The sequence below is a fragment of the Bos taurus genome, chromosome 5 (genome assembly GCF_002263795.3).
Source record: "Bos taurus isolate L1 Dominette 01449 registration number 42190680 breed Hereford chromosome 5, ARS-UCD2.0, whole genome shotgun sequence".
Classification (NCBI taxonomy): Eukaryota; Metazoa; Chordata; class Mammalia; order Artiodactyla; family Bovidae; genus Bos; species Bos taurus.
This window is the reverse complement of record NC_037332.1, coordinates 51,873,184-51,894,388: the sequence shown is the minus strand read 5'-3', so window position 1 is coordinate 51,894,388 and position 21,205 is coordinate 51,873,184. Positions and strand designations below refer to the sequence as shown.

Below are 21,205 nucleotides of genomic sequence, written 5' to 3'. Positions count from 1 at the left end.
TTGGACCCGACTGAGCGACTGAACTGAACTGATATACAGGGTAAAAAAATTTCTCCGTATTTACATAGAGTGCCAAACTATACACATGAAAAACATCCTCTAGGCATATAGAAAGATATCACTTCTTTTTATATAGGTGTCATATATATATGTGTGTGTGTGTGTGTGTGTGTATATATATATATATATATAAAATGTTAATTTTGTCTTTTCAAAGAACAATATCTTATCTCTTCTATTATATATTTTAGTCTCTTTTTCATTTATTCCTCTCATCCTTGTTAGTTCATTCCTTCCACTATGTTTGGGTTTAGGTTGCTGTTCTTCTCCTAGGTTCTTAAGGGGTAAAGTTGGATTGTTAGAGATTTTTCTTGTTTCTTAGGTTTTTATTTTGTGGTTATTATGAGGCTTACATATAACAACTTACACTTATAACTCTCTATTTGAGGTTGATAATAATTTAAGTACAAATAATCTAAAGCTCTACAGTTTTATTTCCCATACCACATTTTATCTTTTTGATGTTATGTTTTAAATCCTTCTATCTTATGTATCCCTTAACACATTTTATAGTTATTTTTACAAAATATTTTTATCTTTCATTATTCATAATAGCTTTCTAAGTAATTCATTACCTTCTCCATATATTTACCTTTACCAGTGAGATTTATACTTTTTATATGTTTCCTTGTTGCTAATTAGGGCCCTTCCTTTTTAACTTAAAGGGGTCACTTTAACATTTTTTTGTGAAGCCAGTTTAATAATGGACTTGGTTAGTTCTTATTTGTCTGGAAAATTCATCCATTCCTTCAATTCTAAATGACAACTTTGCCAGGTAGAATATTCTTAGATGGTAATTTTTCTTTCAGTACTTTGGATATTTCATGCCACCTCCTTCTGACCTGCAAAATTTCTGCTGAGAAAACTGCTGATAGTCTTGCGGGGGTTTCTTTACAGATTGTTTTTTCTCTTGCTGTTTTTAAGATTCTCTCCTTGTCTTTAATTTTGACATTTTCAGTTCAGTTCATTTGCTCAGTCGTGTCCGATTCTTTGCAACCCCATGGACTGCAGCACGCCAGGCCTCCCTGCCAATTGCCAACTCCCGGAGTCCACCCAAACCCATGTCCATTGAGTCAGTGATGCCATCCAACCATCTCATCCTCCATCGCCCCCTTCTCCTCCTGCCCTCAGTCTTTCCCAGCATCAGGGTCTTTCCAAATGAGTCAGCTCTTCGCATCAGGTGGCCAAAGTATTGGAGTTTCAGCTTCAACATCAGTCCTTCCAGTGAACACCCAGGACTGATCTCCTTTAGGATGGACTAGTTGGATCTCCTTGTACTCCAAGGGACTCTCAGGAGTCTTCTCCAACACCACAGTTCAAAAGCATCAATTCTTCGGCACTCAATTTACATTTTTTTAATTTATTTTTTAATATAAATTTATTCATTTTAATTGGAGGCTAATTACTTTACAATATTGTATTGGTTTTGCCATACATTAACATGAATCCACCACAGGTATATACATCAATTCTTCAGTGCTCAGCTTTCTTTACAGTCCAACTCTCACATCCATACATGACTAGTGGAAAAACCATAGCCTTGATTAGATGGACCTTTGTTGGCAAAGTAATGTCTCTGCTTTTTAACACGCTATCTAGGTTGGTCATAACTTTTCTTCCAAGGAATAAGCGTCTTTTAATTTCATGGCTGCAATCACCATCTGCAATGATTTTGGAGACCAAAAAAAAAATAAATAAAAGTTAGCCACTGTTTCCCCATCTATTTGCCACAAAGTGATGGGACCAGATGCCATGATCTTAGTTTTCTGAATATTGAGCTTTAAGCCAACTTTTTCACTCTCCTGTTTCACTTTCATCAAGAGGCTCTTTAGTTCTTCTTCACTTTCTGCCATAAGAGCAGAGTCATCTGCATATCTGAGGTTATTGATATTTCTCCCTGCAATCTTGATTCCAGCTTGTGCTTAATCCAGTCCAGTGTTTCTCATGATGTATGAATATAGATTGGATTCTCTGGTTTTCATCTTATTAGGAACTCTCTGGGCTTCCAGAACATGAATGTCTGTTTCCTTCTCCAAATTAGGGAAGTTTTCAGCCATTATTTTTTCAAATCAGCTTTCTGCCTTTTTTTTTTTTCTTTCCTCCTTCTGTAATCCCATGATGCCAGTGTTAGTCTGATATTGTCCATTAAGTTCCTTAAGCTAATCTTGACTTTTTTTTTTCATTCTTTTTTACTGCTCTGATAGGGTATACCCACTGTTCTGTTTTCAAGTTCATTGGTCTTTTTTTGCCTCCTCTAGTCTGCTGTTGAACCCCTGTAGTGTAAATATTTTTCAGATCAGTTATTCTAAACTTTGGCTTCCCTGATAGCTCAGTGGATAAAGACCCAGGAGACATGGGTTCGATCCTTGGGTTGGGAAGATCCCCTGGAGAAGGAAATGGCCACCCACTCCAGTATTCTTGCCGGGGAAATACCATGGACAGAGAAGCCTGGCAAGCTACAGTCCAAAGGATCACAAAGAATCGGACACTACTGAGCAACTAAGCACATATTATAAACTTTAGTCCTGTGACTTCTATTTGGTACTTTTTATATGTTCTTCTCATATTGAGGTTTTCCCTGTGTTCATTTATTCCTCTCCCAAGTACAGTGATCATGCTTAAATACTATTACTTGGAATTATTTACCAGGAAAATTACTTATCTCCATTTCACTATGTATTTTGACTGATAAGACAGAGGAGTTCAGTCTTTTGTTCCATTTAGGACTTCAAATGATGGCATGAGGCCCACCCAAATGAAGGGTAATCTGCTTTACTCAAGTCCACCAATAAATTTAAATCGCTCCTAAAAACAGCCTTATAGAAGCCTTTAGGAATGACTATCTGATTTGAGTTCCTATAATAACTGTCCCTGGAGAAGTCAATGGCAACCCACTCCAGTACTCTTTCCTGGAAAATCCCATGGATGGAGGAGCCTGATAGTCTGCAGTCCATGGGGTTGCTGAGAGTCAGACACAACTGAGTGACTTCACTTTCACTTTTCACTTTCACGTATTGGAGAAGGAAATGGCAACCCACTCCAGTGTTCTTGCCTAGAGAATCCCAGGGATGGGGGAGCCTGGTGGGCTGCTGTCTATGGGGTCTCACAGAGTCGTACATGACTGAAGTGACTTAGCAACAGCAGCAGCAGCAGTAACTGTCCCTAGTCTTGGAAACTATGGAATGGAATATTCCAGAGATAAGAAATGTAAATTCAAATGAGTTATTATAGCTAGATCCAGATGCATCAGGTATTAAGTTATTACCCCTAAAATTGATCTTTTAGATACTGTAATGTGTCCTCCTTTAAACTGTGAAATCAGTTTTCCAATAATTTCTAAAAATGAGAATATACCAATGTGTTGTGTCATGGCATTTGTAATTCCGTAAACATGCTGTACCCATTTAAAATAAGGTAAAACAGTTTTGAGACCTTGTGACTTCATGCAAAAGGTAGCTTAAACCATTTAAGATTACTGTCACTTGGGGGTGGGGGTGACCTTGGAATTACTAGTGCTGATTAAACCTGTTTTTCTCTTCCCTCAAACACATGCAGACACACATACACCTCCACAGAAACATCCCCTAAAATGTTTGACCGAACATCTGGGCACTATGGCCCAGACAAATGTACATATAATATTAACCATATACCAACTAATACCTTGCCCTTGACTTTCTGACTTTCTGAACACACGGTTCCTATATTTACTGCCTTCTAATAATCAAGATCATGTGATGACTGAGCAACAGTTGCAATATTTCTTGAATTTCTTTCTAGTGGAACTTGAAAGGGACACTCTCAATATGACCATTCTACTTGTAAAGCCTATAAAGTTGTAGCTATCATTTGCCTTTTGAGCAGGAATTAGTCTACCTTCATGATGGGTTTGCAGAGATCTGAATACTGAAGTGCTTAGGGGTACCACCCCTGCACAGTCAAAAATCTGCACATACACAATTCCTTATCCACAGATTCAACCAATCATGGATCATGTAGTATTACTGAAAAACATCGACATGAGTGGATCTATACAGTTGAAATCTCTGATGTCAACTGTAACTTCTACCCTAGATATTTTTAATCTATTGATACTGAACACTTTTCTTTCATGTTACAATATCTTTGGTATAATATACAGTGATAAGATATAGTTGCACTGAATTAGGGTCTCCTTAGACCATTGCATAGGTGAAATGTGAATTTGTCAAAAGTCACCATTAACCGAAAGCTTTATTCATAAAGGACTTTCCTTACAGCTCATACAAGAAATCATCAAGGTTATAATGTGGAGGCAGATAGTTCACATCTATATTATACATGCAGGGGTGCTCTCAACAAGTTGATTTCACTGCTGAAATTTAATCTCAAACAATGGTTGGCTGTCTGGCAGACATTTGCCTTCAGTAATCTCATAAATCGATCACATGTTGTAATTGAAGTTGGAGGCTGAGATTTCTAATCATGATACCTGTTTAAATTTATTTGTCAGCCAATGTGTTTGTTGAGAATATTCAATTTTATTTCAAGATAGAATAAAAGCATCTCAGTTATGAATCCTAGAAACAGGCTGACCAAATCAACTCTCTTCATGATTACTCAAACAGTCCTTTCTAGAATAGGGTGTTTTAAAGTTGTAAAACACATTGCATTTGATTATTTGCAAATATCCTTTGAAAATGAATTTACACTGCCTGGTATTATTTTGTCTGTCTGTCTCTCTCTCTTACTTCTAGTGTTCCTTTAATAGGGCTAGAAAGAGAATAGGAGAGGCAAGGTAAAGGTAAAATATATTTGCCACCAGAAGAGAATAAGCAATAAAGAGTAAAGGTAAAATAGCCAACAGTAAAAAGAACCTCAGCAGAACAGCCCTTTATTGACTTCAGGCTAATCCCATCATAAATCATAGGAAGCCAACATCTCAACTTAATAGGAGCAAAGCACAATAATACTGAACCACAGCAGCAAAAGGTACATTCAGCGGCTAAATAATTCTTGTCTATAATAAGTTCAATATTAAGCATTATATACATGGAATTCCCTATCTTAGTTATAAACTATAAAGATTTTTGGCTTCTTTGCTTTAATTTGGCAATTTGAGTTTTATATCTTGGGTGACATTTTAACTGAATGGTTGGTTTTGCTGTTAGTAATATGTTAAAGATTTTAAAATTGTTCTATAAGCTTGAAGCATTAATAGATATGCACAGTGTTATAAGGCTCCAATATTCTTCTTTTCAGGTGGCAATTTTAAATTAGTCTCTGTTTAATTAGAGCTATTACTATGGTCCCATATACAAATCTTTCTCCTTCCCCTCTCTCATATTTTAAAACTATCAGAAAAATTTTAAGTGATTTAAAAGTCTAATCCAGAAAGTACTTAGTGTTGTCTCTATGAATAGTTCATCAAGAGGAAAGAATCTAGTCGAAAAAGCATCCTAATGGATTTTCATTTTCGTATAGCGGTAGAATAACAGATGCAAAGGTGGAAAACAATGAAAGCATATTTTGACATCACAGAACATAATATTTCCATTGTGCTTAGTCACTATCTATTAAGCAGACAAATTATTTAGTAATTTGCCTTTGAATGGTCTAAAAACCTGTTGTCCATGTGTTTTAGGAAGGTTATAGGCCAGCAACATTACACTGCCCATGCATTCCCATGGCATCTATACAAACCTCTGTCCGACCAGTTCTGCACATGAAAGTGATTTATTGACTTTCTCTCCAGTTGACCGTGAACTCTTGGACAGCAAAGTTTTTTGATTTTTTTTTTTTTAAATTAGAATCCCCAAAGCCTACCACACTATCAGGCTCAGTGCCACATAACAGACCTCCAATTGATCTTTGCAGACTGAATGAACAAACGAATGGATAGGCTTCCCTTAAATAGAGTTAGTTAGTTCTGCTAAAGGGAGTCATACTCCTATTTTAAAAATGTTTCTAACACTCCATTCTGTTTTAAATAGATGTATATTCTGCAGTGTTTACAATGTGTCACCAATGACACCATCCAACTAGGATTCTGGTATTAAGATTTTGATAGTAAGTAATATTCAGCTGACAGATCATGAACTTCCAGTACTTCTTTCAAATATCACACCCAGAAAGAAACTTAAAGACCATATAATCTGTTGTAGATTCTATGTCCTTGTTGGATCAACTGATGGCCCTGTCTCTCTGGAACTCTCCCATTCTGTGTTCTCTTGGAATCTTGTCTCTCTTGGTTTTCCGAGTTCTCTGTCTACACTTCATGTTCCTTAGCAAGTACCTTATACATTACCAGCTAAAATGTCATTGATGCTCTTCCCTTTCAACATATTCCTTTTAGGACAGCCTTTTTAGTTAATTATTTCAACACCATCTAGGTATGATTGGACTCCCCTGGTGGCTCAGATGGTATAGAATCAGCCTGCAATGAGGGAAACCCAGGTTCAATCCCTGGGTAGGGAAGATCCCATGAAGAAGGGAATGGCCACCCATTCCAGTATTCTTGCCTTGAGTATTCCATGGACAGTGGAGCCTGGTGGGCTGAAGTCCATGGGGTCTCCAAAGAGTTGGACATGACTGAGTGACTAACACTTTCACTTCAGGGATGATTATTCTTAGACTTCTATCTTGATTTCTAGGGCTATATAGTAAACTATCCACTCAATATCTCTACTTCATTGTGTCTTTATCAATTAGCATTACCAAACAGGTTAAGCCAGAAATATGGGGAGATAATTTTCTCTCAGTAGCCTCTTATATTCAGTTTGTTACCAAGCCTTGCTGATTTTCCTTTCCTACTCCTGGACACCCTCAGTGTATCGCTTTTTTTTTTTTCCCCTTAGTTCAAAATTGTTATCCTTATCTCAGTTCCCTACAATTCACCACTGTAGCCAAATAGACTTTGTAAAGTGTAAATCAGACTCTTCTCCTTTACTATTTAAGGTTCTTCAGTGGTTCACCATTGCTTAGAGAATAACACCCACTTCTTTTAGCATGGCAGTTAAAATGCCATCGTGATTCCCTTCTCAGGGGTTCCATCACACATATGAAATTACCCCATGAGCTGATTTTAATTCCAGGAATAAGACATGCTCATCTATGCCTCCCTGGCTTTGCATAAGCTGTTTTGTGTTTGTTGTAGTAAAATGAACTAGTTAACTCTGAACTTCTGCTTATCCTTTTAAATCACAAATTGATGACTTCCAGAAATGAGGAATTTACCATTTCTCAAGGCAGCCCGTTCAACATCATCTTGAGCTGACACCAAGAGAGTTATTCCTTGTCCCTAATTATATTCTTTGTAGTCACATAGAACAAGTCTAATGTTTTTCTTTTGCATGTTATATCTTTAAAAAATTAAAAAACTATTACTCCTAGTGCTTCTATTCTTTGAGGAAAATATCAACAAAATCCTTTATATAAACTTCTTTTTTTCACGCCCATTGAACGTTGGTGTCTAGAATTTTATGGGTACTACAGATGTGGTCTAACCATTATATAGTTAAGCTCAACTCTGCTTTTGTACACCTCACAACCAACTGGCCATTATTTAGAGGTAGTCTGCGAGGAGGGGGATGGGATTTACTCTCATCCAAGAGAGTTAGACTACAGCTGTTTCTGCACAAAGCATCTGGAATTCTGAGCTTGAGGGAAATTTTACCATACTCTCCAAAGAAAATAAAAATGGATCTGAAATCATTGATTCAGGCATTTAAATTTCATAGAAAGTGTGTGGAGAGTAGTGGGAAAGAGCCATTGAAGAATGTATTCAGGAAAGATTATATTTTTAATAGAGGGGTTGTTATACACCACAGAAAAGAAAGAGGCATAGAACCCCCACTAGCTAGAGATGCTCCAACTTCCTGTTCTCCCAAGTCCTATGACATACTGTTCTTCTTTGATTGTGCTCAGTCATATCCAACTCTTTGTGACACCATGGACTGTAGCCCGCCAGGCCCCTGTGTCCATGGAATTCTCCAGGCAAGAATACTGGAGTGAGTTGCCCTATCCTTCTCCAGGGAATCTTCCCAACCCAGAGATCAAACCCGTGTTTCCTGCATTGCAGGTGGATTCTTTACCACTGAGCCACCAGGGAAGTCCCCCAGGAATATAACTTTGAACAAATAGCAAGCTCCTTAATATTAAAAATAAATCTCTGACATAGTTTTAGTCCTCACGTAACAGACAGGAATGCTATTTAGGCAGTAGCCTAAAGATATAAACCTCATAGTGCTAATGACATTATGAAATGTCATAATGAAATTTTATGATGCCTGAACTAGATTCCCATTACAATGTGCAAACATTCACAATTAATTATAAGATTATAAGCACAATATTCAGAGTAACACCCACAAAAAATACCGGGCCCAAGTACTGTAGAAGCATTTAAATCTTATAGGAACTTCAAAACACTCATGAGTTGTCCATTTCTCATTTTAATTGTAAAAATGTAAGCCAAGTTTTTTTAAAAGAATATATTTTCTGATGATTTATTTGTTAAAGGTCTTTGCAATAATTTCTAATAACTAAATAAATAACAAAGGAGACACTCTTGGCTCTATTAAATTACTATTAATTAAGTAAGCAGCTCTTAAATTTAAAATACTAGGTTTAAAATGTCACTTTTAGAAGTGGTACTGCTTGGACATCTAGATTGGTATTCCTCTACCCTTAGACTTAAATCTAATTGAGGAAAAAAACATTCTGTCTACATCTCTTTTTAAAACTTAATATTACAATAATTACAGGATTGCTTAAATGCTTTTTTCAAATGTCTGTGTCATTTGAGATTTTAAATCTTCTCTAGTATGAATTTCACTCAATATCTCCATTTTTTCTTACCATGATAAAAAAATTTTTACTTACTCCTCTTAATAAATATCAAATTTAAGAAGTTATGCTTAAATTTCTACTACATAACCTAGATTTAGTGGGTATTAATGTAAAATATAAAGCCTGTTCTCCCCAACTCACATAATGTCAAATTCCTCATTCTATTTGCTCAAGACAAAAATTAAAGTCAATACTGACTTGCCTCATATTACCTTTCTAATCAAAATGTGACCACTTGCCCTTGCTCACTCCCCTCAGGCACACTAACATCATTGCTATCTCTTGAATATGATATTCCCAGGGGAGCTTCCATGGCAGGTATTTTGTGCTTTTTCTTCCCTTTACCTGAAAAGCATGGCCTCTAGATAGTCATGTGGCTTGTCCTCATATCTCCTTTGAGACTCCACTATGCAAACTCCCTTGGCTCAGCACTCTCCATTTCTCCTCCCTGCTTTACTTTCTCCCATGGCATCTACCACCATCTAATATATACTTTACTCATTTATCTTTATTTTGTCTCTCCATGTGTGACAGGAAGAATTCTAAAGATATATCCCCAAGATTCCTGTCCCCAAGGAATTCAAAGAAACACTAATCTTAGTACTTCTGTGAAGGGACTTTGCTAGGTAATTAAAGTTGCTAATCAGCTAACCTTAAAATAGGGTGATCATCCTGGACTATCTGGGTGGGACTAATGTAATCACTTGAGTTTTTAAAAGCCCAAGAGTCAGACAGAGGAGAAATGGGGGAATAAGGACGTCAGAGAGATTCAAAGTGTGAGAAAGACTGAATGCGCCCTGGCTGGTTTGATGATGAAGGAGGCAATGTGATAGAGAAAGCAGGCATTCTGATAGAGGTGAGAGAGTCTTCCAGATGCCAGCTGCAGAGGGATAGAAACCTCATTCCTACATCTACAAGGAACCAAACTGCCAATGACCTGAATGGGCTTGGAAGCAGATTTTCCCTTAGAGCCTACAGAAAAAAAAACAGCCCTGTTGGGAAAAGATGAAGAACCCATTGGTTTGAACCTTATGAAACACAGAGCAGAAAAATAGCCAGGCATGGAAGTTGGACCTACAGATTAGTAATGGATGTTGCTTCACATCACTAAGTTTGCTAAGGCAACAGTAAAAAATCAACACACCCTATAAGAATCTAGGCCCTGTGAGGCCAGGGATCCAGTCTGTTTTCCCCTGTGCTGTGCTATGAAAAAAGAAAAGTGACAGTGTTAGTTGCTCAGTCATGTCTGATTCTTTTCAACCCATGGAGTGTTGCCTGCCAGAATCCTCTACTGGAGTGGGTAGCCATTCCCTTCTCTAGTGGATCTTCCTGACCCAGGGATTGAACCTCGGTCTTCTGCATTGCAGGCAGATTCTTTACCATCTGGGCCAATGTGCACTAGAACCTAGAATAATACCTGACAATAAAAGACAATAATTACTTGCTAAATTGAAGAACAGATACAGTATACACATTCTTTCCCATGAAAACTATATTTTAAAAGATCTTGTGAAATTTTTACCCCAAAATATTGACAAAAAATATTTAAAATATAAAACACGAATTGACTTGAAAACTGTCTATTCAATAGCTTGTATCTTTGCAAGTCAGCAGTGGCTATCACTTCCATGCAGCCAACACAAGCAGCAGTCAAACACCACTTCTAAAGTCATGGTTTCCAACTTGCATGTTGAAACATCTTGTTGGGTTATAAAAATCAATTTATGGGGTTGATGAAGAGAGGGAAGAATGAAGGAAAGGAGAACAAAGGAAGGAAATAAAACACAAAAATCAGAATTTTAGTTATAGTGTGGGGTATATGAGTGTGTGTGTATTGGGGTGGGTGTTGTATATATCTTGGATCATAATGTAAGATGTATTTCTTACTTAGGTCCCATCAAAATAATTGAAAACTACAGCCCTAAGAGTCATCATGATCTGTCATGGATGGACATGGACAAGAATGCAATTCAGGGCCTGGTCAGAGGTGAGATAAAGACAAAAGAATGACGAATGTGTCTGTTAGAAAGGGCTGATCAAAAAAAGACCATACTACCCTAAGTCTATGTTAAATTCACAAGTCAAGAAGGGAGCTTGTGATTGAATAATTCACACAAATTGTACCACCTTAAAGTGAGAAAATGAACCTTTCTTCTCTTGCTGTGTTCTTGCCTTGCCTTGGACCTGGAGTTGCTCCCCTGGACACCATTCAGACCCACCAACTCAGAGTCATCAAGTCTTGGTATAAAATCAGGCAGCATCTGGAAAGGGGTGACTGGAGACTGTAATCAGCCAAGCACCCTAAGATGCTATTTCTTTTCTCCCTTAGAGAGAGAGGATGAAAAACCTAGCACTTATTTATCTTCTGATATCAGCCAGTTATTAGTGTCATATAAATTTAGCTGGAAAAGAAGTTGGAAATGTCCTTGGCACAAGGAATCAAAGAATAAATGGTGGTTAGAGGAACTTGAAATTGAATCTAGATCAATATTCTCATTTTTCTGCAGATGAGGAAGCTGAACTACAGGCTTATGCTATCCCTATTATTATAATAATGTTATTCTTGACTTATGTTTACCAGTAGATTCCAACGTTTATTGTTGCTACTGCTAAGTTGCTTCAGTCGTGTCTGACTGTGCGACTCCATAGACAGCAGCCCACCAGGCTTCCCCATCCCTGGGATTCTCCAGGCAAGAACCCTGGAGTGGGTTGCCATTTCCTTCTCCAATGCATGAAAGTGAAAAGTGAAAGTGAAGTCACTCAGTCGTGTCCAACTTGTAGCGACCCCATGGACTGCAGCCTACCAGCCTCCTCCGTCCATGAGATTTTCCAGGCAAGAGTACTGGAGTAGGTTGCCATTGCCTTCTCCGAATGTTTATTGTTAGTGATCTGCATATGGATAGCAAAAGAATAATGCAATTGTATACTACTTTTTCCCCTACTCAAGGGCATATTCCTGGTGGGCAGGCAACATGCTATATATATATATATCTTTGTGTTCTAGTTAGTGACTACAGTAGTTGGGGAAATTAAATAAGATAATACCTTCAATGTATTTAGCAGAGTACCCAGCATACTTTAAGAGCTAAGTAAATATTTTCATATTTGATTTTGTTGCTTTGATTATAATATGAGCATTTTTACCATAAAATATTTAGGTACAGGAAATTTTTAATATTTGTTGATTCTCATTGAATTACACAACAAAGTAAAATCATATTTTATGCCCTTAAAATCCATTATGTTTGAAGTGATGTTAAAAAATTAGAGTTCTTATCTGTTTAAGGCATTTTAAGTAAACGAGTAAAGATGAAAGAATTCCAATTAGTTAAAAATTACTCAGAAAATGTCTTGTTAGGCATATGAGGATTCATGATTCATAAAGATAATATCTTTAATGAAAATATAAAACTCTTGTATAATATCAACTCAAGTTCACTTATCCTTAGGTAAGAAACAGACCTCAGAGCTGTGTGACCACTGAAATTTGAAATCTGTACCAATGCTGAAGGGCTGTAAATCCTAAAATTAGAATGTGACTTCTTTTAGGAGATATTCCACAGAGAAAGTATATCCAAACATTAAAAGAAATGAACCACAGTCTATTTTTTCTGAGGATTCCAACAATGTTATCAAAGATTTTTTTTTCTCAACTCTTACATGTTCTATAGCACCTTTCCCCTCTGCTACTTTTCTATTCTATAATTAGCAGATAATTATGTGCTCTTTCACAGTGGAAAGACTATTCTTTTATTAATGATTCTTTGAAAAGTTCTTTATTATTTATCTTTGAAAGTGAGTTCGAAATCAAAAGCCTTTCATGGCTCTTTTCTTTTTAACTTAGGAGTTCTTTAAAGTAATACACTAGATGCTTACAGATGTTGTATGCAGTCATTAAGTTTTACCTTTAGGTGAGAAGTAGGGCTTGGGAAACAAATGTTGCATCCTCCTTTCTCTGCATAAATGTTTGAAGTTTTGAAAGCATGTATGCAAAATATTGATGCTCCAACAAGGCCTGTCTATGCTATGCCTTTTCCCCTTGTTAGGACAAATAGAAAATGGGTTATAACAATAAGCTTCCTGAATCTAGTACAAAGACAGAAGGAGGATATAATTAGCATTTATGGGAAGTACAATGTAAGTTCCAAATTAGTCTTAAATGAGGAATTCACCCAGCCCCTGATCTGTAGTCAATTCTGGAAAGTATCATGCATCTCTGCTGAGGCCAAGCAAGCCTCATTGATGTTTTTGGCTGACTGCTTCTCTTCTAACATTAAATTTACCAGAGTACTCCAGATTGGATATGGGCAATTATGAGGGAGGGTGTATGTTATTGCAAATTTTAATCATTTCTTGAGCCATTTTGCTTGCAGTGTAATCCCACAAGATCAACATATTCTGCATAAGAAACCCAAATGGCTTTTGGCTGAGAGCAGCTCTTCAGTTACTTTATAACCTATTCCTGCTTAACTTCTAGATGTTCCCATTTGTGGCTGCTGCTGCTGCTAAGTCACTTCAGTGGTGTCCAACTCCGTGTGACCCCTTAGACAGCAGCCCACTAAGCTCCCCTGTCCCTGGGATTCTCCAGGCAAGAACACTGGAGTGGGTTGCCATTTCCTTCTCCAATGCATGAAAGTGAAAAGTGAAAGGGAAGTCGCTCAGTCATGCCAGACTCGTAGCGACCCCATGGACTGTGGCCTACCAGGCTCCTCTGTCCATGGGATTTTCCAGGCAAGAGAACTGGAGTGGGGTGCCATTGCCTTCTCCGCATTTGTGGCTAGGACCTGCCAAATCAGGGCCTCAAGGGCTTGTTGGCTCCCCACAGTCATGGCTACCTTATTCAACTGGATAGTAATACCAGTGGTTAGAACAGTAATCAGATTTCTTCTCAACAATATTGCTGCTATTTAAGTATGGCAGACCCTACCTCTATCCAACACTTTCACTATGGGTAAAGTAATGTGCCAGAACTGTTTCAAGAATTTTTCTTATCTCCTGTACTTTTGGGGCTATTTCAACAGAGATGGCAGAACAATAACAACCTGGTGACCTTGGGAACTTTTCTTCTTTGGGGCTTCGGGGAAATTCACCCACGTTGTTGTGTAAGCCAAACTCACATTCATAATTTAACATCATTTTGCCCAGCCATTTGAAATGCCATGATGCTCCTTTAGGTGAAAACATCTAAGTAGCTTCATTTTCACCAGCAATCTTTTTACTTGTGAAGCAAAAAATAAAAATAATTTACTTTGATTGTATAATCAAGAAGCTCCTTCTCTCAAGCCTTTTATCTTCTCTTATATATAATGATTTTTCCTTTTTAAATGAGAATCAAAGACTCTTAGGCTTGGAAGGAATTATTAAAACATAATTTAATACAAACATCTACTGTTTCATGAAACCTTTCAACAGTGTCTTCCAGGAGGTTTTACAGCTGTTCTCCAGGGCAAAAGAGATGAAGGAAAAATAAAAAGGGCAATCCACTATAAGTACATTAATTATATAAACTTATAATTAAAATAAACCAGAGGATCTAGATGTGGTCTTCCCTACTCACAAGCACTCAGTCTTTTATCCATCTTGTTTAATTACACTAGGAAGAATTTGTGAAGAAGAGACTCAATTTTATTTGAACTCTTGATAATATGGCCAAACAGGGAGTAAAGCAACACTTGTGAAAGAATTAATTACAAGAATTTAGATCACATGGTCCCGACCTTTTCATTTCAATGTTCTGAAAAGCTAAAAATATTTTTAAAGGTCTGCTTGAACAGAATTATAGTAAGTTTTAATCACAGTTATATAAGTTAAATGAGCTAGTATAAACTATGGGTTCAGAGGTTAGGTTCTGCAATAAAAAATGTATAGTTTGAACCCTAACTTCTCATTAATTAGTTATATGACCTTGAGAAGTCACTTAACATTTTAAAGCTTTGACTTACTCAGCTGTGAAAAGGAGATAATATTACCTTCTTTACCAGGCTATTAAGAGGATTAAATAAGCTAATTCACATGAAGCACATTTTCAGTATATGACATATATTTTACGTATCTAATAAATGTTAGCTTCATCATTATCCACTCATTTAATAAAAACATAGAGCCTTTTTATTGGAGCATAGTTGCTTTAAACTGCTGTGTCAGCTCCTACCGTACAGCAAAGTGAATCAGCCATACATAAACATACATCCCCTTTTTTGACTTCTTTCCCATTTAGGTCACCAGAGAGCGTGAATAGAGTTCTCTGTGCTGTATAGATAGGACGTTCTCATTAATTATCTGTTTTATACATAGTATTTATATATATGTCAATCTCAACCTCCCAATTCATTCTACCTCCATTCCCCACCATTCCTCCTTGGTATCCATGTGTTCTCTACATATGTGTCTCTATTTCTGCTTTACAAACAAGATAATCATACCATTTTTTAAAACTCTCCATGTATGTGTTAATGTATAATATTTGTTTTTCTCTTTCTGACTTTACTCTGTATGGCAATCTCCAGGTCCATTCAAAACTCTGCCTATTTAAACTTAAAAACTTTTGCACAGCAAAAGGAAACCATAAACAAAACGAAAAGACGACCCTCAGAATGGGAGAAAATATTTGCAAATGAAACAGCTGACAAAGGATTAATCTCCAAAATATACAAACAGCTCATATAGTTCAGTATCAAAAAATCAACCCAATCAAAAATGGACTGGAGACCTAAACAGATATTTCTCCAAAGAAGACATGCAGATGGCTAACAAGCACATGAAAATATGCTCAAAATCACTAATTATTAGAGAAACGCAAATCAAAACTACAATGAGATATCTCATCACACCAGTCAGAATAGCCATCATCAAAAAAATCTACAAACAATAAATTCTGGATAAGATGTGGAGAAAAGGGAATCCTCTTGGATTGTTGGTAAGAATGTAAAAGATACAGCCCCTATGGAGAATAGCACAGAAATTCCTTAAAAAACTAAAACTAGAGCTACCATATGATCAGCAATCCTACTCCTGGGATGTACCCAGAGAAAACCATAATTCAAACAGATACATGCACCCATGTTCACTGCAGCACTATTTACAATAATCAGGATATGGAAGCAACCTACTACTGCTGCTGCTAAGTCACTTCAGTCATGTCCGACTCTTTGCGACCCCATAGATGGCAGCCTACCAGGCTCCCCTGTCTCTGGGATTCTCCAGGCAAGAACACTGGAGTGGGTTGCCATTTCCTTCTCTAATGCATGAAAGTGGAAAGTGAAAGTGAAGTCACTCAGTCGTGTCTGACCCTCAGCGACCCCATGGACCACAGCCTACCAGGCTCCTCCGTCCATGGGATTTTCCAGGCAAGAGTACTGGAGTGGGGTGCCAGAATTTCCATAAATAGAGGAGCAGATAAAGAAGCAGCTGTGGTACATATATACAATGGAATATTACTCAGCCATAAAAAGGGATGAAAACCATAGATGTTAGATGAATCACTACTTTAAAAAAATTGTTTCATAATCAAATCTTCACACATTTCCATGAGTGTTATTTTAGACCAAGGATTAATAATTGGGGGGGTGGATTTTCATGCTATAAGTAGCTTATAAGGAAGTTTTATATTGCTAGAATGATTTTAACAAATCAATATGGGTTATATCATGTGCTAACTGAATAATACAATTATTCTAATTAACTGATCATGCCCTCCATGGATTTTAGAAAGGAGTGTCAGCATTTAACTGACAAGTTAGAGTCATGATTCATTTGACAAAATATAACGTTACTATTTATTATAAACTTGGTTACTTCTGTGTATGGCTGAATACACAGAAAATACACTAAAGATATTACTCAACATTATATATCTCATGGGATTTTAAATTAATCCTCTTGAATATGTCCAGACAAGATTTAAAAAAAAAAAAAAATAAGAAACTGCTATTGTTAAATAATACCCTAACTAGCCTCTAGTTTAATGTTACTTTTTATAAAACATTATTATCTTCTAGTCCCCAATTATCCAATTATAAGCAATAGTCAGCTTTCCCTTCAGAGCAAAAATCAAAATAAGACAGAACTTTCATCTGCTGATTCCACAAAGAATTTAAATTCTGCCAGTCTACAATATCCATTGGAGGTAATTAGAAAATCAAAGAATAAAAGTATTTTTCACTTCTCCCCAGAAATCAGTCATTGCAAAGTGAAATACATCACCATCTGAAGAGCATTCCTTTTATACTGACCCTGAGATTTGAAAACTCCACTAGGTAATTCATTACAGTGATTACAAACGCAACCATTAGAAAACTATTTATTGATCCAGAAATTAGGGAGGTCAAAAGAATTACTTTCATAAAAATGAAAGAATATTAACTAGGAAATGTTTATTGAATCATAAATAAATTCTCCTTTTTTTCAGGATTTATTCAGATTACTATCCATCAGAAGAATGAGGGATTAGGGTCACCTCCCCAGCATTTAACATGCATCCTCCAGCAGGAGTCGGAGGCGGTTCACATTACTGTGAGTATCTCATTAAGGAATAAACAGTATTTAATTATTAGGTAACACGACAGTTGTTGGCAACCTACAGATGTTATTCTGAGTGAAACAAAAATGTGCTATGAAAAAATGAATAGGGAGAAAATGAGGAAAAAATGTACCGTGTAAAACTGTACCCTCTCAATCCTACAACCACTTAAAGAGGTCACTGCACATGCTCCATGCTCTATGAATTCAGCGATCTTTAACTTTCACAGACTGACTGTCCACTTACCCTAGTTGTTTTCACTTTATTCCCAGAGGAACAGCTCCATCCTTTCCGATCTGGAAGAACTTTACATTCCTCTCCCTCAAGACATGGTTGCATATGGCACCACCATTTCTGTTCCACTATGGAAGCTATAGATTGAAAAAAAAAGCAATTCAAGGTTTTCTATTTGGGCTTGTTAATTGTCTGGGTGTGCATGCTTTTTTTTGTTGTTTTGGTCCAAAGGTAGTAAATTTTTATAGATTTTCTGACTAAAAATATTTTTAATTTTAAAAAATTTTACTGTGATAAGAATACTTAAAACTTTAAGAGGGTAAATATTATTATATATGTTCAGTGTATAATACAGAATTGTTAATGATAGGCACATTTTTGAAGGGTTTTTCATACAAACACATAGGTTTCATTGAAATTAGCATATTAGAAACAAATTATGTGGATGTAGTATTATGTTTATGTATAGACATAAACATATAAGAAATTGAGTCTATGACCAGTTTAGAATCAATATTTTAGAATCAATGTCATATCTCCCCCAAGTAGACTAAAATCAGGAAGGCATTCAAATTGATGTCTTTTTTTTTTTTTTTTAAACTATGGGCAGTAACGATCATTGCAAAGAATGCATCATGAAAATATATGAGCACTTAACAAAATATTATTTATGATCACATCAATTATACAGATCCACATAAATATTTATATCCTATTCGGTGAATCCTCCAAGAAAGAAATTAACATTTTGATGAATCTCTATAAAAATATTTCATGTGACTTCTATCCACAACTAAACATTCATTCATATGTATGATATTTATTTTTTCATTCTTAAGAACCATCCATGGGTTTAAGGACCCAAACTATTTAATCATCTATTTTTATATTGCCTTTGCCAATTAATTTACACACACAAACATACACACTGGCCCTCCACTAGCAAATCAGTATTTCATGGTATCAAAGTAAGAAGTACATGGACTTCTTGGAACCTGATTATAGTGCCTTTTGCTATAAGACTGTGCAAGTCCTTAGACCTTCTTTCAGTGGATTTTAAATTTCAGAATGCTGTTCAAATGATCTCATGCCAACCATATGATTGATGGTGTGGCCCCCCAGATGAACCCCAGAACTGAGAATCACTGTGAGATTCCAGTTCTATGCAGTCCCCAGTTACACTATCATGAGAGCAATGGAAAGCCTCACCATCCACACAAGATGGAGCAGCTCGCGTGGTGCCCGCCACCTGCCCAGGGAAGCAGGAGCACTTGACTGTTTGTGACCGTTCTTCTATCTTGTTCTTATTACAGCATCTGTGGAGTGCCACCACTTCGCAAGTGCCTGTTTTAACATGGTGAGCTGCACACAAAACAAAAACAAAAGATGAGACAACACTGAGAAAGCTTTGGATACTTCCCTCCCTTTTTAATTAGAAGTGCATTAAATATAGCTCTATAAAGGGTCCACCATGCATGAAACTAGAAATACAATGATGCTGACTCCATAAGGCAGATTTGATTTCTTTGCTAAATGTGGTAGGACCATTTCTATCAGTAAATGCCTGGTGAAGCAGGAACAGTTAGTGGCTAGATTAGAATGAGCTGTTAGAACAAACAGTCTGAAATATAGAGGCAATATGTGGTGCCATCAAAAACATATTTATTTGCATGTGGCTTTTTTTTTTTTTAACACCTTTTTGTTCAATATGTTGATCAAAGTAGGGTCACTCCATAGACAAAGTGCCCTCTACTGGGGCTGAGACAAGCCTTATTCTCAAAGTGGGTGGGCTGATAAAGGTGATAGTCTTTAGGTTATTCTCTCTCGGGTTGAGGCTAAGAGTCAGGAAGGGAATTTCTTTTCAGAACTTAGGAAGTCTGAGGGTGGGAACCCACCTCCTCAACATTCTTCTGCTCAGTTTTCTTGGAAATGAACTAACTGGGTGATTTTTTTAAATTGCTGCCATTTTCCTGAAAGTCCCATCCAGTCTCAGGACCCACAGATCATTCCTGCGGATTTTGCCTGAGGGAACAACTGCCACCAAATGGCAACAACCACAGCCAGAATGTGGACAGACTTATATCTGCCCTGGCAAAACCCAGTCCAACACGCTGTGAGGCTCCACTGGCCGTTTTCTCAGCCTCACAGTAAGGCTACCCAGCTGCTGAGGTGATTGACATTTTTGGACCCCACTCATCACATTAGGATAGGGTTCAAGTTTGCCTTCATTGTTTCTTTTTCCCCAGCATATCTTCTTCAAAGTAGTAACCCTACTGTGAAACGATAAACCAAAAGTTCCATCTGCTAAAAATAAAAAAACAGCTTAAAATCAAACGTTTGTTGAAATGTTATGTTTTCAGAAATTTTAAAGCATGTGATTGCTATAAAAACAGAGATTTAAATAGAAAAGTAGGACATCTGAAGTTATTTAATGTTATAAACATATTAAGACCCATTTTGTAAATAAGGTTAGGACATCATGCATTTATATTAATTTTCCCCTTAGAGATGGGGAACCACTGAGCAGGGACTCAGACTAGACTGTTTAGATTTTTCTTGTGAGAACAGATCACATTCACTGTCCACCTCCTTCCCTATGTGAGACCAAGAGACTCAGGTATAGCTTTGACACATAATCCTCAAAAGAATTGCAAGAAGCAAGTACCATTTCCAATGTCATGAAGGTTTTTCTGCCATGGTAGATACAAACAGGGATTTCTCTGTATGTGCTTCAAGCAGAAGGCTATCTCTACAAAAGGTAAAAACTTGAAAGCCAAATTTCTGTTCCTTGTGCTCTAGACAACAATATTTTCTTAGCTAATAATGATTCACTTTCTCTCAATTTATTGAATGCTTTATGTAATATGCAGGTCAAAGTACTGCTTTCTACACTGAACCTCACTTATTCCCTTTTCTTCTGGAGTATAATTGCTTTACAATGTTGTTAATTTCTGCTGTACAGCAACGCAGATCAGCTATATGTATATGTATATCTCCTTTCTCATAGACCTCCCTCCTAACCCACTGTCCCACCCTCTAGGTCACCACAGAGCACTGAGCTGAGCTCCCTGTGCTATACAGCAGGTTCCCACTAGCTATCTATTTTACACATGGTAGTGTCAGTCAGTTCAGTCGCTCAGTTGTGTCCGACTCTTTGCCACCCCATGAACTGCAGCACACCAGGCCTCCCTGTCCATCACCAACTCCCAGAGTCTACCCAAACTCATGTCCATTGAGTCAGTGATGCCATCCAACCATCTCATCCTCTGTCATCCCCTCTCCTCCTGCCCTCAATCTTTCCCAGCATCAGGGTCTTTTCAAATGAGTCAGCTCTTCGCATCAGGTGGCCAAAGTATTGGAGTTTCAGCTTCAACATCAGTCCTTCCAATGATCAGTCCTTCCATGGTAGTGTAAGTCAGTCCTAATCTCCCAGTTCATCCCACCTTTTCCTTCCCCTCCTGTGTACACACGTCTGTTCTCTATATCTGTATCTCTATTCCTGCTATGCAAATAGGTTCATCTGTACCATTTTTATAGATTCCACATATATGTGTTAATAAACGA

General features: G+C 37.1%; 1 protein-coding gene across 1 annotated transcript in view; it reads right to left on the bottom strand.

The window, feature by feature from the left end:
• Window positions 1-21,205, bottom strand: part of TAFA2 (TAFA chemokine like family member 2) — a 564,942-nt gene that overhangs the window by 31,253 nt on the left and 512,484 nt on the right. The window contains exons 3-4 of the mRNA XM_002687401.7: window positions 18,851-19,003; window positions 17,654-17,778 (exon numbers count right to left, since the gene is read on the bottom strand). Coding sequence (XP_002687447.2) covers window positions 17,654-17,778; window positions 18,851-19,003 — 278 coding nt within the window. The remainder of the gene's footprint in view (window positions 1-17,653; window positions 17,779-18,850; window positions 19,004-21,205) is intronic.